Source organism: Bombus vancouverensis, chromosome 3, assembly GCF_051014615.1.
Source record: "Bombus vancouverensis nearcticus chromosome 3, iyBomVanc1_principal, whole genome shotgun sequence".
NCBI classification, from domain to species: Eukaryota; Metazoa; Arthropoda; class Insecta; order Hymenoptera; family Apidae; genus Bombus; species Bombus vancouverensis.
The window spans coordinates 14,818,307-14,834,582 of record NC_134913.1 but is presented as its reverse complement, the minus strand read 5'-3'; the positions used below and the strand labels follow the sequence as shown (position 1 = coordinate 14,834,582).

Genomic DNA, 16,276 nt, shown 5'->3' with positions numbered 1-16,276 from the left:
TAAGGTAAAATTAAACATAAAATTAGATAATTTAATGTAAATATTTTATTAGTACTTTATGAATACTTTGTAAATTTTATTTCATAAATAATATTTTACAATTTTCTCGCATTTTCTTGCACGAGGCGTTACAATATTATTTCAATGTTGAAATTTATTGGTATGATAGAATCGAACTTAAATTTTTAAGTTCAAGATCACTTCAAGATTATAATGTACTATACTTATAGGGTGATGAATTCATCTCGACATCAGTTATAATCCAACCAGATTAAAACTGCACGGTATAATTTGAAAACATACGGCTGACCTTTTAGTATATATTTATATGTTTATGTGTTTAGTAAATTTTTTAATATATCTTTGCTGTAAAAAATTTGTTGATGCAATGACAGACACCGAACGATGTGAAATATTTGTGTTTTGCTTCTCGCACTTTATATAAAATTACATATATGATAATGTAACATACAAAATATTTTTTAATAATAGTAATTTATTTACATAGCAACGTATATTACAGTTATGTATTGTAACATCAACGGATATACATAAATGATGATGCAAATGATTTTAAGCGAAATACATGTCATGCGATTCTTCATTATTTTAATTGATCAGAAGATACAGGAAATTAATCGATTTCTACGAATTCCAAAATCTTCTGATTAGTTCTAAATGTTGATTAAAATTATTTGGATTTTGCGCGTTTGTCGTCCTGTCACTTTTTCTTGTATCCCAATTTCCGCAATGCCTTCAGATCCACATCGCCATAGTAGTCTTCGCTATGAAATTTATTATTTATAAGTATACTTAAATGCATACTTGAAGTTATAAAAATACCCTTTATATGGTTTAATAGGGAAACAAAATTATAAAAAAGGGAGAAATTAATACGTTAAGTGACTTACAATATGATTTGTTGCAGAATATTGAATTTCACATCTTCGATTATATATCAATGAATTATATCTTTCCATAGATGCATCATAAATATATTTAGTGCATTAGGTAATTACGATAAAGTGTTTGTAGTGTTTAATACATTCACAAAATTCACCATATGAAATTTGTTATAGTTTTAACGAACATGCAAGAGTTAGAATTACAACAATAAATTTCCAAAAAAACAAGCAAACACGAAGAACGTTTACGTGATAGGATGAGAGATTAGGGTTTTGAGAAGCACATAAACCACTTTTTTTTTTACGAATTTTTGTTCCTTTTATTTTACGAATTTTTCACATTACTTAAAAATATACGGACGAGTCTAGCTTACGCAAGCATACTTGACCGAGGCCAAGAGTGTGTGGAGGTAAGCTCGAATTGAGAAAATTTCGAAAGAAGAACTCCTCATCCACTGAACTTTTTCATCGAATTTCCGTTTCTCAGAACCAGATTCAGTGAACATGTTGCGATTTAGACGATACACAGATCGTGATTAACGAGCTTGCCGCCGTTTCCGTTTTAAATCGTATGTCTTACGATAGCGAAGGGGGTGTGAACAGCAAATACGAAGGAGAAACAAAGTGGCTAAATGATGATAAGAGGCAAGAAAGAATGATAGAAGTTATCGATGAGACGATACGATTGTCACTCGAATTATTATCAATTCGAATTTCAATATATAGAATACGCGTCTCAATTTTGACCATCGAAGTGCCTGATGCGGAACGAAGATGGGCGAACATCGAGGATAGATAGACGATATTCGTAGATTTTAATTACTTTTCCACGCGTTGACGGAGGTAAGATCAGTCCTTTAATCATTTCCACCATATTACCCGATGCAATTCCTTGTTTAAATAATTACACGACCGAGAACAAGAACTGTAAAGGAGCATTCAGACGATCAGTATATCGTCAATATTATTGTCAATATTTGAGGTTCTTGACGTTATCGTGCGGAAGAGATCCTCTAGACGATCAATATATACTGTGAATACAATGTTGAGAACCTTAAATATCGACAATGATATTGGCAATAATATTGTTCGGTTGAACGTTTCTTAAAAGCAACGCGTGGAGAATTACTAGCTAATCGCGCGTTGCCATCGCGTCGGCATCGAGGCACACGGATGAACGTCAACGCGGGTGCAGGAATTTGACATTTACTCTCCTCGCTACTCCTCAGTCCTCGGAAGAAACATCTCACGGATTTCTAATCGTGCAATTCCTCCGGGATCCGAGTCAAATCATCGAATACGAAGCTATAACCGGATATACAGTGGTCGGTCGTACGTATGTAGAAAAATTTGGCTCGAATGGGAACGCAAGAAACGAACGTAACCGATTAACACTTTTGGCTCCTGGCGCTATTATATATATTTCGAAATATCGAACATCAGGATCGTTCGTTCGAGATTGTTCTGTTCGGCTAGGTGTGTTTATGTCTGTATACGCGTGTGTCATTGTTTCTGCATATGTGTGGTGTAATAGAAAAGTAGGCGAAGGAGAGTTCTGGTAAGGGTATTTGGAGAATGGTGAAACGTGAAAGAGGTGAAGAAAGGAGGAGAGGAGAGGAGAGGAAAGAAGATGAGAGGGACCAGATGGGGGAATCAAGAGAGGGGAGATAGATTAGAAATTATTCTTGAAGGGGTGCGTTGGGCCTCGCAGGTGCCGATGGGGGCCTTGGTTTGCCTTGAGGAGGCTTCCTGGTCTCGCCTGAATTTTGAATTCCGGCAAGCAGCTCGCTCTTCCTGATGCTCTTTAGATCCAGGTCACCGTAGTAATCCTCACTGTGAAGCAGAACACCGGGAAAAATCCGGGAGTTAGGACATGCATGACGTGCTACCTCGCGTGCAGCCTCGTGTCTTTTTTTTTTTTACAGTTAATCACGTGTACGTGAGAAGGAGTGATTACGCGACCGGATCTGTTTAGTACGCGGTGCGTGCGTGCTTAGAAGACGCGTTGTATAGCCCGTTCCCGAAAATGTGTGTTACGAATACGATATCGAACGAATACTTTTGAGCGTCATTTATATGTATATTATCCGTTCAGGTATGGAAAGGTTCCGTAATGGGTATTTATAGCATTACATTTCCTGACAAAGTACATCAAGTAATTTCAATAGAACGATACCATTACAAATTGTAGATATTATATTAATTAATTACATATGTTAGAAACTGTTGTTAATTAACGATATTTATTGTTACCCTGATAATATTCGTCCATCATCGAAACGTACGTTTCATTCAAAATGTTTCGTAGTATTCATCGGGGTAATTAAAAGAGAAGGTAATACAAACAAAATAGTACATAAAAGTATTTACTGGGTACCTTATGTTTTGTATGTTCATGAATGATACAAGATCGTCGCCTTTACTATCTTCACTAATGTTTACTTGTTTTTCAACGAGCAAATTAACATCTACTTATACCTTTAACACGTTTCGATTATATGGCTTTCACACACGTTATTCCTGTCCCCAAGAACGATTATATAAATATTATGTTACCAACATTTGGGTGGCTGTTACGCAAAACCTATCTACCCGTTATGAGAGCAAGGTGTACCGTGAATATCCGTTTAATTACGTCACTCGAAAAAGGTGAAATATCTTACGAACTTTTAACCATGCGGCTAAGTTTTAAAGACTATAATCACCGTGGGTCTATCTGGTTTATCCAGAATTTGCCTTTACGTAACACCTAGTCGCAAAGCTTCCTGATCTGTTTAAATTTACGTGACAGTCTCCCTTCTTAACTCTTTTTAACGCTATTACTCAAAGCTTGGGGCGACAAAAAGTATACAAGGAAATTTACGATCTACTTGTAAAAACAAGGACATTTTTTTCGTTGTTGTAAGCGAAGGAAACTTTGTTAATGACAATCTATTCGTGCAGACATTTGAATATACTATGTTCAGGAATGCATTTTCTCTTATTCCAATAACGTGTTTCATAGCACCACAAATTCCTTCCTGTAACTTTGTCACAAGGTCCCTAACGTATTTGGAAAGTACTCAAGCAATTTATCATAGAATTGAAAATGGAAATTCCCTACTTTTGTTTTTGGCTTCCGTTTAATATCAACTAAATCAAATTACAGAGTTGAAAAATCGAAAAACAAAGATTGTTCTTCCGATTTCATTCCCAAACAAATTAATCGATTAAAACGATTTAGAAAGATGAAAGATTAACAAATGAAGTTATTAACGTTAAACGGTGAACTACACTATAATTAGACTGCGGATATTCATGCAAATTCATATTTTTATGAAATGAAATCTCAGTAGGAATTTATTTCACCTATTAAATATTATATCGAGTAATTTAAATGAGATATTTTATATATTTTTGCATATTAACTACATTCACGTAAATTTGTGAACCTCTTTTAAATCTCTCAGAAATGTGTAAACAGTCGCAGTCTAACTATAATAGAAGAAATAATTATACAAGAGATAATTACAATAAAAGGGGAAAATTGACTTACCATCCAGGGACGTCTTCGGGGTCTTCGCAGGCACCGCTGCCATCGGCGTCGCCGATCTTGAAGACAGTTCCGATCGGGCAACCGTATTCCCTAGCGATACCTTCCAGACATATGTAATATTTTCTGCAGTCCTCAGGATGGGCGTGTCTGCTGAAGCTGCCGGATGCTCCGCTCACTTCGCCCGCGGCCGGACACGTGAAACCTCCTGCGACCTCTGTGTAACGCGATAAACGCATAGAGTATGATGTGATGGAAGAGAGAAAGGTGTCGCGTCGCCATAGCTACTTGGTTCGCGATCGTACAGGCCATGAAACACCACCAAGGGCCAAGTGGAAGAAGCCGGTGAATGGCGAAATAAGGCTACGACTTTGAATCGTGCCACGCGAATTAAGAGGATACCGTGCAAGGAAATACAGGATGCGCGTGGGAATAAATCGCCAGGTATCACTGCACGTATCGAATGATGAGCAACGCAACCAACGAATAATATAATATCGTTTCAAGGAGAAACGAGGATCGTCGATAGTTAATTGATTTTCAGTGAAAGTCTTGCAACGTATTTGTATTAGTTCGAAGAGAGTACAGATTCTAATAATTTATAAAGTTTCTTTATGGAAGACGTTAAAATCGAAGGACAGGAAAATTATACGACGATTAAAAACATATCAATCCATGCAAAAGGATTTCCTTGGTGTTTTTCTGGAATTCAGTTAACTCGAAATCACCAAAAAATCTGAATAGGATCAAACCAAATTGACAACAAGAAAGATATCCTTATAAAGACAATTTAAACGACGAAAAAAGGAGTGTTCGATGTAGGATCACGTAAAGAAGTATCGGAACATACCTTCGTTCTTGCATTCAGGTACTTGATCGGCCCACATACAGACTCTGGCTTCACGGTCGTAAGCGAGTCCAGGACTGCACTGGTATCTGGAAGCCTCTCCGTTCCAGCAATTCCAGAATACGTCGCATTTCTTTTCGTCGGCGAAGATACCGTAGAGGCGAGGACAATGCGGCGTGCTAATCGCTGGTTCGAGCTGTGTCCTGTCTCCGCAATCTACGTTGTGGAGGTAGTCGCAATTTTCAGTGAGGAACTTGCTGTCGCTTGCGTCGAAGGCGAGTCCGTTGCCGCAAGTTTTCAATTCCGCGACGTTGTTATCGCATTTCCAATATTTGTCGCAGGATATATGATGAGGATAGAAACCAAAATCGTCTGGGCATTTGAACGATTCTTGGGCGGTTGTGCCTGCAGTTGAAAAAATGTATTATTATTATTAACGTGAAATCGGAGAAAAGTAGAGAGGATAATCTAATCAATGTGAAAATTTCGCTCGTTTTTTATATAGAGAGCAGTCGCAAGGAATGTCGCTGTAATAGCGAAACAAACAAGGAAATTCTTGTCGTTCCTTGTATTACTCGACCTTGCATTAGGAATGGTTTAGGAAAGTCGTGTTTTACTATACCTATATAGCGGCGAATGTAGAAATATCGATTAATTTTTGAAGCAATCGTAAAGAAGGTTGTTCAAGTAGTAAAACTAACAACGAGCAAATGTCAGTCAAGTTAAAGGCAGTCGCTGTAATTCGAAATACCAAGCCAATTACCGGAGTCAACTTTCAATTGCGTCGATGGTTATAGTACAACTATAAACCAACTATTTATTCCTTTAAATAATCCTAAATTGGATATTTCTGCGTTGAAATCGTCTAATCGTAGCTAAAGTTTTCAAGACGGGAATGATCCGTTGAGAAAAATGTGTTTTGCGGTTACACCCGATATAACGCTTTAATCGTGCCAGGGATCGTGGTAATCGCGTTCAATTTTACCGTTTGCTGGATATTGCTTTCGAGAGAAGATTAAACAATAAAATTGATCGTCGACCGCAAGACTCTAATCCCCATCGTTGCGAGCATCTTCTTCCACTTCCTTCATCTAGCTCTATACCTTCCCTGCGCCCCTCCCTTCACATTTCTAATCGCGTTTCAAGAGGGAAAAGCATGGCAGGAAGACGATAATGTGTATAGATCGTCGACACCGTTTCAGGTATTTATTATCGATGGTAATGCTGCCTTTTTGTCGCGTATTGTCTTCAGGCTAGAAATTACCCCTAATAATCTGTTGTTCTTTTCTCGTGGCATATGATGTCTGAATAACCTAAACGTCTTATGTAAGGACACAAAGTGACTTTCGCCAGGCGCTTTCACTTTGGGGTCTAGAGCCAGACCCAGCAGCAGCCGCAACACCAACACGACTCGTGACTGGGCCCTCCCAGCATCCCGTTCACTCGATTCTCCTCTACACGTTTCCCTTTCGTATGTGTGTGTTCTCTCTCTCTCTCTCTTTCTCACGTACACGCATACACTTTTCGTCCTCTGTAATTTCGCCTATACTACAAGCTCGCGACCCTCTCGATCTCGTGTGCGTTGCATGTTCACTTTCATTTTTCTCGGGACCGATCCGGCTATCAAAAGTCGCGTCTCGAATCCGACAAAGTAGCCCCGTAATCGGAACCGCTCACGATATCGTTGGCCGTAGAACGTATGCACGTTGGTCGTTTTATAAACTTTTTAGCTCTTTGGCCCCCAAGAGTGAATTTTTGTGCTCGATCGCGATGGTAGTGGATGATAAAAAGAAGGGTCAAGATCTGGGCCAAGGTTATCCTGTTGCAGCCAGAGGAACCCAGGGAAGGGGAGGAAAAAAGAATGGAAACGCGTGTCGAGAAGGTTTCTCTTTGCACGGAAATTGAACACGCCTTTCGATCTCGTTTCAACGGTATGTTTCGTTTGGAACACCGAGAAAGTCGATAATAACCGTCTTCGATAACTATTTTCAAATTGTTGGCACGTCGTTTGTACAGTGGGTATTCTCCGATCTACGATCGTACGCGAAGAGCGATAGAGTAAAGGGAAATGCAGAGAAGTTTCTAGATATTTTACTAGTACGCGGTGTTAACGGGAATATTTTGATACGCGATATTGGTTGTACTGGTAGCTTGTACTGGTCAGACGTAAAAATTAGAGTTACTGGGGGTATTTAAAGATTTGCAAGTAGGTTTTTTCCTGGTTATCAATCGCATATTAAATAGACCTGCTTTATATTCTTTATGGTAGATATTCTGTTAAAAAATATGGTAAGATGGATACAGTACTCCAATTTACAGATGAAATTACAGATAAAACACTTTTCAAGCATCGATAAAATTCCAATATTAAACACACGAGGAATAAACTTTCTGTTCGAGAGAAATTCATCGAAAATGAATAAATCTATGTTAATATACCGATCGTGTACAAATTTCAAGATTTACGTTAACAAGATACCGGGTTCAAAGAAATATGTTAACGATGCTCGTAAAACATTGAATTAACGATTTCGTACACAGGCTTTTCCGACCATTTCGTTTATTCGTTTCGTGAAACGACAAGTATCGTGTTTATCGTGACAATCGCGACGAAAGAAGAGTGCACTCTCTTCCCGATCCACAGGCATATGTCACACACTTAGGTCCTCCACTTCCGATAAAATGATCGTGATCGTCCTCGAGTAACACTTTCCTCCCCCGTTTCTTTCTCCTCGATAACATTTCCATTTTCTCTATTCTCCACCCTCTTATATCCTCCTGCTCGTATCTCGCGTTTATTTCGGGTACGTACCGGCGATCAGAATGGCAGCTATCACGTAGTACGTCCTCATGATTACGAATGCGTGTGTCCCGCGTGGTACAGAGATCGGATTACTCTTCTCTCCCGAGTGGCGGTAACAAAATTTGATTATTTATTTAAGAGGGAAAAAAAAAACTATTATCACAATTTGCGTGCACAGGCTCCACCGCGCAGAGAGAACTCTGTGTTTGCGCCCTGTCGTTCTCCACCTTTATATAAGTCATTGGTCACGTGTTGTTCCTCTTCCACCTCCTTGTAGAACCTCCTTCTCTTCTCCTCGTCACTTCAAGAAGAGGTAACGTCTATACCTCGCCACGTTTCTTCTCTCCCTCTCACGCCCTCTCTTTCTCTTTTTCGCCAACCCGATCTCCCTTTCCTTTTTCCTTTATTCTCCTCCACTGAAAATGCCATCCAAAGACTTAACAGAGGCCCGGTAATAACGTCTGCCACGTTCTTTCTTCCCCGTCCCCTTCTCCCCAGTGCTCATCCGTTTTGCCCCATCCTACTGCCTTAAATGCTAAAATAATTTTTTATCCCCAATATCATCCGTACCTCTACGAATTCGTTCTTTTTCTACTGCTTTACCTTATTTTTCGACTTTTGTTCTTGGCCGTTGTTTGAATACTCGCGGGACCAGTTTCGATCCAGGCTGGTTTTCACGCGAACCGCCTCAAAATTCATTTGGCGATAAAAATCGTGAAGGTTCGCTTTGTTCCATCAGTCGACGAGCATCCAAAAATTTTCTACCAACTGATTACTTTAATTCGATCGTAAGAAATTTTACTTTATAACAGAAAATACAGGAAAATATCTCCAAAGAATTTGGGCTAAGACATTCTATTCTTAAAATATCAACTCTCGAAATAATTCTACGATTATTATATCACACAAATGACAGGATTCGCTAGCGGAATAGCATATTCCATTAAAATATTACATCTAATTCTGTATAACATGCGATCGTCGATAAATATTATCCGCTGATTGATTCTAAACAGTTACTATTCCGTCTATTGTTATTACACCGATTTGTTCGCACGTATAAGGCGCGTATCTAGCCATCGAAATTCGTCGAACTCCTGCAGGTGCGACTGTTTTCGTACACAGTCAGCGTACTGGTGCGGTCGTACAATATGCAGAATACTGACCGATCGCAACGTGATTATAATAATAATAATCGTAAGGCTGAGACGACTATTCGATATAAAATAACGGAGAAGGCTGGAAGGGGGCGAAGGTCGAACACGAGCAACGTGACTCACCGTGACACCCAGCTCCCATACGCCACCCTGATCGACATTCCGACAGAGGTTATTCCATAGCAGCCAGTTTAGTTGGTCGTTAGCTTAAAGGTTTGGAGCTTCTGGAAACAGGCTAGTTAACATTTTCTCTAAGGTTTTAAATATGAGAAAAGATCGTATCGATATGCACGATCAGTTTCATGTTAAATATCTTTCTAAAACATTGTTAATTCCAATGGCAGTTCCAATTTAGACATTACAACGTTCTTTTAGTTTACTAAAATGAACGCAGGATTGAAATGTAAATATTCGAATATCGTAATAAAATTAAATTCTCAGTTATATACTAGGAGAGCAGATGGAAGTATAGGTAGAAAGGTAGATAAATGAAACATTTCAGCAAAATGATAGAACTTTTTAAGGGTTTCGGGTGTTGACTGATTATACGAATACATATTATCGATATATAGTGTTTATCGATAACTGGAATTATCTAATTCGTGAAAATTCTACGAGTTCGGTTGGAGTTAGGTTTCATATACAGCTGAATCGAGCAACCATTGACATTTATTTCCTTACATCACCCATTCGCATTTCTGGCACTGTTGCGTTTCTTCTATAAGAAAGTCCCAAGAATTTTGCAATTATTTCATCACTTTTCTCTTACACTTTGCGGTGAAGCTTGGTTGTGATCGGGTGAGAGCGTAGATATTTTGAAAGAAATCGATCACTAAACGATCGCTAAACAATCTCTGAATTTTTCTCAAAGAGACATATCGATATTAGTTTAATATTATAATTAATAATCCAAATATTATAATTAATTATTATTTTGGGTTAATTACGAAAGCTTCTACTATAATATCTTCATAAGCCATTCGTATCACATGCTTTTGATGACAAATATTTTCTTCAAAATTTTTATGTTTTCTATATTATGCTAGATTTGAAAATTTCTAAGAATAAGTAAAAAATTAAATCACACAAATTTCTTAGCCCGACAGAAGCTCGCGCCTTCGTCGCATGGAATTTTCGAAATTTCACATTGCTCTAGAAAAAAATCAGTAATCGAATAAATGCAGAGCTATTCTAATTCAATGTATTTCCGAGGACACGGTTTCAATCAAGGCAGACAGGCGCATGTTAATGCCGGACGCTTTCGACAACAACGGAACTTTCTCGCTCGGCTTAATCCAGTTTCTCGAATAAATCGCATTGCCCAGCTTGGTATTTACGTTCATGTCCATGATCGAACGGTCCAAAGAGGAATAAATAAGTTTATCGTGATATCGTAGATTGATCGACCTTGGAGTAATTGGAAGTAAAACGAAGACGAAACCTTACGAATATCGTATTCGTTTCCAAATATAATTTCAGGTAGAAACTTTTTTTTATTAATGAAATGTATTAATGAAATATTTTCTGACCACACACATTGTTAGGATTTGTTAAGCAACATAGTCGATATAGCGATTGAAATTGTGTTCAAAATATTCTTTATGATAAAATTGTCCAGGTTTTGTTATGGAAGGTCATAACCAAGGCCGTGGTCATGTGGATCAGTTACGACCATGAAAGTGGATGGAAATCAAAACTGTAAGGTTACAGTCTTATTAATTAATTCGCAGTCACGCCGATGCGGCGAACGGAGTTTCACGTTTACGCGTGTAGCTGTTACGACGAGAAATAACATTTTTGCGGTTCGTCGCCATAAGGAAATTGCCCGTTAAGCACATGGCCTGTTACACTTTTCTTATTGGTCGTGTTTCCGACGAAAGCTTACAAAGATTGAGATAAAAGTTTGTTATACGTTGACTTGGATATAAAAATACGCGACTATAATAGAATAATTTATACGCCTAACAAGGAATATACATTTTTATAAATAATTAAACTATTATTAATAAGGAAGAGATACCACAATCTGAAATATTATTTAACATATTATTTTATGTCGTATTTCCAATTTGATAGTAATTTGCATGCGAGTTAATATTGGAAACCGTACGGTATCATTATCTTATATGGCTCGATATTCAAATGAACGTAAAATGTAGCTTCTTTTCAGAGAATCCATTAATTTCTTATAAACGTTTTTATAATATGATGCAAAAGCTATGATTTAAACAATCATTTATTGATTTTCAAGCATACGTATCTTTAAAAAGGAGATGCGTCACGACTTACATTTCTTTAATTAATTTACATATTTCCAGACCTTTTTCTTCATTTGCATATGATATACCGGCAACTATTATATTATCGTTTCTGTGCTTTCTGAAAAACACTTTATTGTTTGAATTAAATAAATAAAATTCATATTCACGATTTGTTCATTAACATTGAAAGTAGCACTAAGAATAATATTCAAATCGATGGGATCTATTCTGATTTAAATTTACAATATCAGAAATGTTATACATCCTTTAATTAACGTCATGCACTTCACGCACTAATTGTTTTTCCGTTTGATGATTTTAATAAAGGACTAAATAGATCAAAATGTTTTTTCTTTATTACATATTAATATTCCTTTTTGTGCTCATGATTTGTTTAATAAGCTTCAACATTCTGCTGAAACTCTACTCGTATTTGTTATTTTTTGTCGCGTATATGACAACTTAGCAACGGTGGCATTTACGTTTACCGTTGATGGTAACGTTCGAAATGATTTGTAGACGTTTCGTCACGAGAGAGGACTTTTATGAACTTTGATGAACTGCCGTTTTAACGTGACAAGCCTAAATGCGGCAGGGCCATCCGAATACGAAGTTGGAGGAGGAAGCAGGGAGTATCGTACCGGATGGCTAATGCACAAACACCTTCCGGATAACGGTAAGACTGCATGGTGTGCAGAGTGGTTTATTGCGGTAGTAGACGGTATTACGTGCCTTAACGTGCCAAGGATGCAGGTGCCGCGCCTCTTGTTGATTAATATTCGGCTCGTTGATCTCCTTAAGTCAAGCGATTCGAGCAGGACAACCGGTCGTCCTCCTCCTTCTGGAAGTTCTCTCATTACCTTGCCCTGAATCTCCTCGTCGATGTTACTCCACGCGTATATGCATATTTACTTCGTTTACAACGATATATGTAATTCGTCTTTGTTCCTTGTTAATTTAATCAGCCTTTCCCCTGGCAAAAAATTCGACGTCGAAGGCTTACTTCGGTATACTTGGAAACACGTTGTTCGAGGTATGCGAGAGTCTCCGCCAAGGATAGCTGGAGACACGAATGCCGGATCAGGCGATGAACGGGGTGAAAATAGCAGCGTTACAGTTTGTATGATTAATCCGATCGCTTGCATTCACGGCGAGTTTCTCATGATTTCTAATACGAAATAGCGTAAGCGGAAAATCTTGAATGATTTCTCATGATTTTTAACACGAATCCCGAGAAGTTTCGTGACGAAACGTGGTGTAATTCGTGATGGGACGAAAATCCGGTCATATAATATAGGACAAGGCGTTTCTAAATTTTAGATTTTAAGCTTTCACAGTAGTTGACAGTGATTGACAGTAGTTCTTGCACGTTTGCATCAACGTAGTTTGTTTCTTCGGGGCAGGGCTGAAGTTGGAACAGTTTAAGCACGATTAATCCCAATTCGATAGAATTAATAATTTATTATGTCTTTATCTACGAATTATTCTAAATGTTACGCCATGTGCGTAACTTAACATAGATTGCTGTATAAATTGATTTAAATTATCATTACGTTGGGTAAAACTATCATTGAGAATGATCTAGAACGTTTTTCGCGAACAAAGGATAGCCAGGCACGACGTTTTTTAAAGTTACCGTTACGTTCGGGTGTTTTGTATGCCAGTGATATCAGTTGGTGTCACCGGAACCGTCGAAGATGTAACAGACTCGATTCGAGGAATTATGCGCCCCGTGCTGTATAATTATATTCGTAATTGACGTAACCGTGCGGGTCGTTGTGGTTTTTGATTTATGGTCAATGACACGACAGTTCAGTCCCACTAAATCGTCTACATAAATGGTTTAGAAAAGCTTACGAAAGATTGCGTACGATGCAAAATCTTTATATCGTCTTTTATCTGGCTAGCAGATCTCGTTACGGATATGTGTTTAGCGAGTTCGATGCACGTAAAGCGTTACCCTCGCCGTCCTTAATAAATCTTTCATTTATTGTATTCATCAATAAAATTCTATATTCCATATTCATTACGATCCACGTCCATGAATCAATTACGATCGTCCTTCAAATAATTTCTGTTCGCATAAATCTGACTTTCAAATTTGTAAAATCACATTTTCGTATCCCAAATTATTGTAATTTAGGCTTATTCAGGAATACACGACCTTTTATAAATATCAGGGTACAAACTTACATTCAAGGACCAGGACATTTAACTTCATGTTACATCAAGAACCAAGCAGAAACTTAAAATGGGAGAAAAATATTGTATGTATAAATTACACATGTATGAAGTATAGTTGGATTGCTAAAAGATTATTGAAAAAAGTGTTTGATTTCATACGATATCGAAATCTTGGAGTATATATGCTGCGCTTTGTCTCAGTTCGACAAGGATGCACATCGTTCTCGTCGAACGAGACGGTCTGGCATACAGTGCACCATTCCACTTTGTGCATCGACGAGATAATCTCGCTTTTTATTCGTTTGCCGTTTATTTACGAATATCAGAATCGTCTATTTCTCCTGCTCATATGACTATTTTGCGATCAAATTCTGTAAAGCAGTTTAAATGGTAAATTAAATTAACGATTAAATGGTTAATTTTGCAATCAACAACATCTAGATTCCAGCTATTGCCCTCTTATGCGCTCTTGCCACATTCTTTTCCGGGGGATATCTGAACAAATGTGAAATGATCAGAGTATTGAATGCTCGAGAGCATAACATTACGTGTAGCACGTGCAAGAGCACGCGTTTTCCTGCGATCAGCACGCGACGTTGCGATTCCATAGCTCGCGTCACAGTATTATACCCGGTAGCTTCTTCTCGCGAACGTACGTAAGGTAAGTCGAGGTAATGTCTCTTTCGAATTGCATAATGCGAGAGAAGCGCCACGGAGACAAGCGTTGCAACGAGGATGGAACGGGTTGGCCGCAGCGTTGGCTTTTGCCGACGACCCGACATGCTTTTATCTGGCACGGCGCATCATTCGCCGAACGCAACGGTGAAAGTCGACTACTAGCTGCGACAAACGCTTCAACATCCGAAATATTCAATTCGATTTTTGTTCTCCAAATCGGTTTCAAACCCTAGTTTCTGTGCTTGCTTCAAAGGATTTCTCATCTCGTCAAATATTATCGATAATTTGGAGGTAAACTTTCGAAGTGCATCGGCTCATGATCAGTATACCGCGGACATTTATGCAAATTCATATTTTTACGAATACAATTTAAGAAACAGAATGTATCGTCTTATACGTATTCGACGATTGTAACTTAAAAGCACGTTGTAAATTAATAGCGAGAAAATAAAAATTTTGCTACGTGATATAGAGTGATGTTAATTAAGTTCATATAATTAAATTATTCAAAAATTGGATAATGCTAAGAAAGCGTAACTGTCCGTTGTGTGTGAGATTATATGTTACACGAAAGAGAAACGCGTAATTTAAACATTCACGGACTTAAGACGACCAACATACATATGCATACTCAAAACCGTAACTATTATAATCCTAAGCTATTACGTAATACGTGTACCCTAATTCCTGCACTCGTTAAAAATTTGTATCAAACATTTCGCGCAAAATTCCAATGTTTCGTATACCTCGCTTAAATAGAAGAGCACCAACGACTTGTAATTAACACGATGCTCATCTAACGAGTTACACCAGCTGTGTTTAAAAAAAATATTTCTAAAAAGAGCTGCGAGGAATCTCGGATTACGAAAACGAGTAACACGAAATTTGTAAAGTTATCTAACATTTTTCGCGACGATCACGAACAAACATTTCCTAGTCTTCTATCCATCGCACCCCTCGATAAAAATCATTGTCACTTTGACTTGAAATACTTTGTTAAGAAGTTTGAACAGTATATGTCGTACACGTTAATCGTTGTCAGGTCCGGTGTTAAAGAAACCAACGAAACGTTTAATTCTAGTCAGATCCCTGAAAGGCTCATTGACAATTAAGTCTCGACCTAACGCGACTTCGCGTTCGTGCAACCGCAAACCCAAACGCAAACATCAATATAAATACTACCATTAATCGCTAGTTTGTTACACAATACCTTTACGTCAGACATTTTTGCGCGATGCGACGATGCAATGTATTAAGGTGCGTTTAGACCAAACAAAGTTCATGTAAACGGTTATCGAGCAATCTGTCCGTAACCTAATTTACTTCGAAAGAGATTTTTTACGACGAGTGCGAGCGAACGATTCGATGAACAAACATTAAATGGCGAGGTTCTATATAATTATTCTATATAATAATATTGTTAAGTTTATCTACTTATCCTGTTAATTTCGGCGGGCCAAGCTATTATCGTATCGCATCGTTCGTATTGCACCAAGAGCCTATAGAAGATATGAATTTTGTATGTGTTTCTTTTTTGTAGATTTTTTACAGAAAAATATGAAAATCGTCTGCTATTGGAAGATGAATTTGATTAAAATAAAATCATCCGCTCGGTCTAAACGCACCTTTACGATCACTCGCTAATAGCGAAACGAATATGATGTTGCGATCGATTGCCATCGTTGCACTGGTGAAAAGGAGGAAGAAGCTGACACATCATCGACGGGGGCGGACAGAACATAAAAGTCAGCGTTGCGGCGACGTTTGGCACAAGTGAAAGAGGATGATGAGGTTGTTGACACCACGTCGAGAGGTGTTCCTTGTGCGCGCGCGTTCCTCGACGCGTTTCGACGCCTTCGTCATCGACGTCGCGTCGTTGGCGAGTGCGTCGACGCCACTTCGAGAATGC

General features: G+C 38.2%; 1 protein-coding gene across 2 annotated transcripts; it reads right to left on the bottom strand.

Annotated features, from left to right (window-relative positions):
- Window positions 1-22: 22 nt before the first annotated feature.
- Window positions 23-8,305, bottom strand: Gasp (Chitin binding Peritrophin-A domain-containing protein Gasp). 2 transcript variants are annotated; one of them, XM_033328563.2, is made up of 4 exons: window positions 8,097-8,305; window positions 5,288-5,689; window positions 4,441-4,654; window positions 23-785 (listed from the first exon to the last, which is right to left on the bottom strand). In XM_033328563.2, the coding sequence occupies exons 1-4, from the start codon at window positions 8,134-8,136 to the stop codon at window positions 722-724; spliced, it is 720 nt and encodes a 239-aa protein (XP_033184454.2). In that variant the 5' UTR covers window positions 8,137-8,305; the 3' UTR covers window positions 23-721. The 2 variants fall into 2 exon arrangements, with proteins under 2 accessions (XP_033184454.2, XP_033184453.1); XM_033328562.2 differs by lacking the exon at window positions 23-785 and adding an exon at window positions 1,199-2,738 and having other exon boundaries at window positions 8,097-8,303.
- Window positions 8,306-16,276: the final 7,971 nt, after the last annotated feature.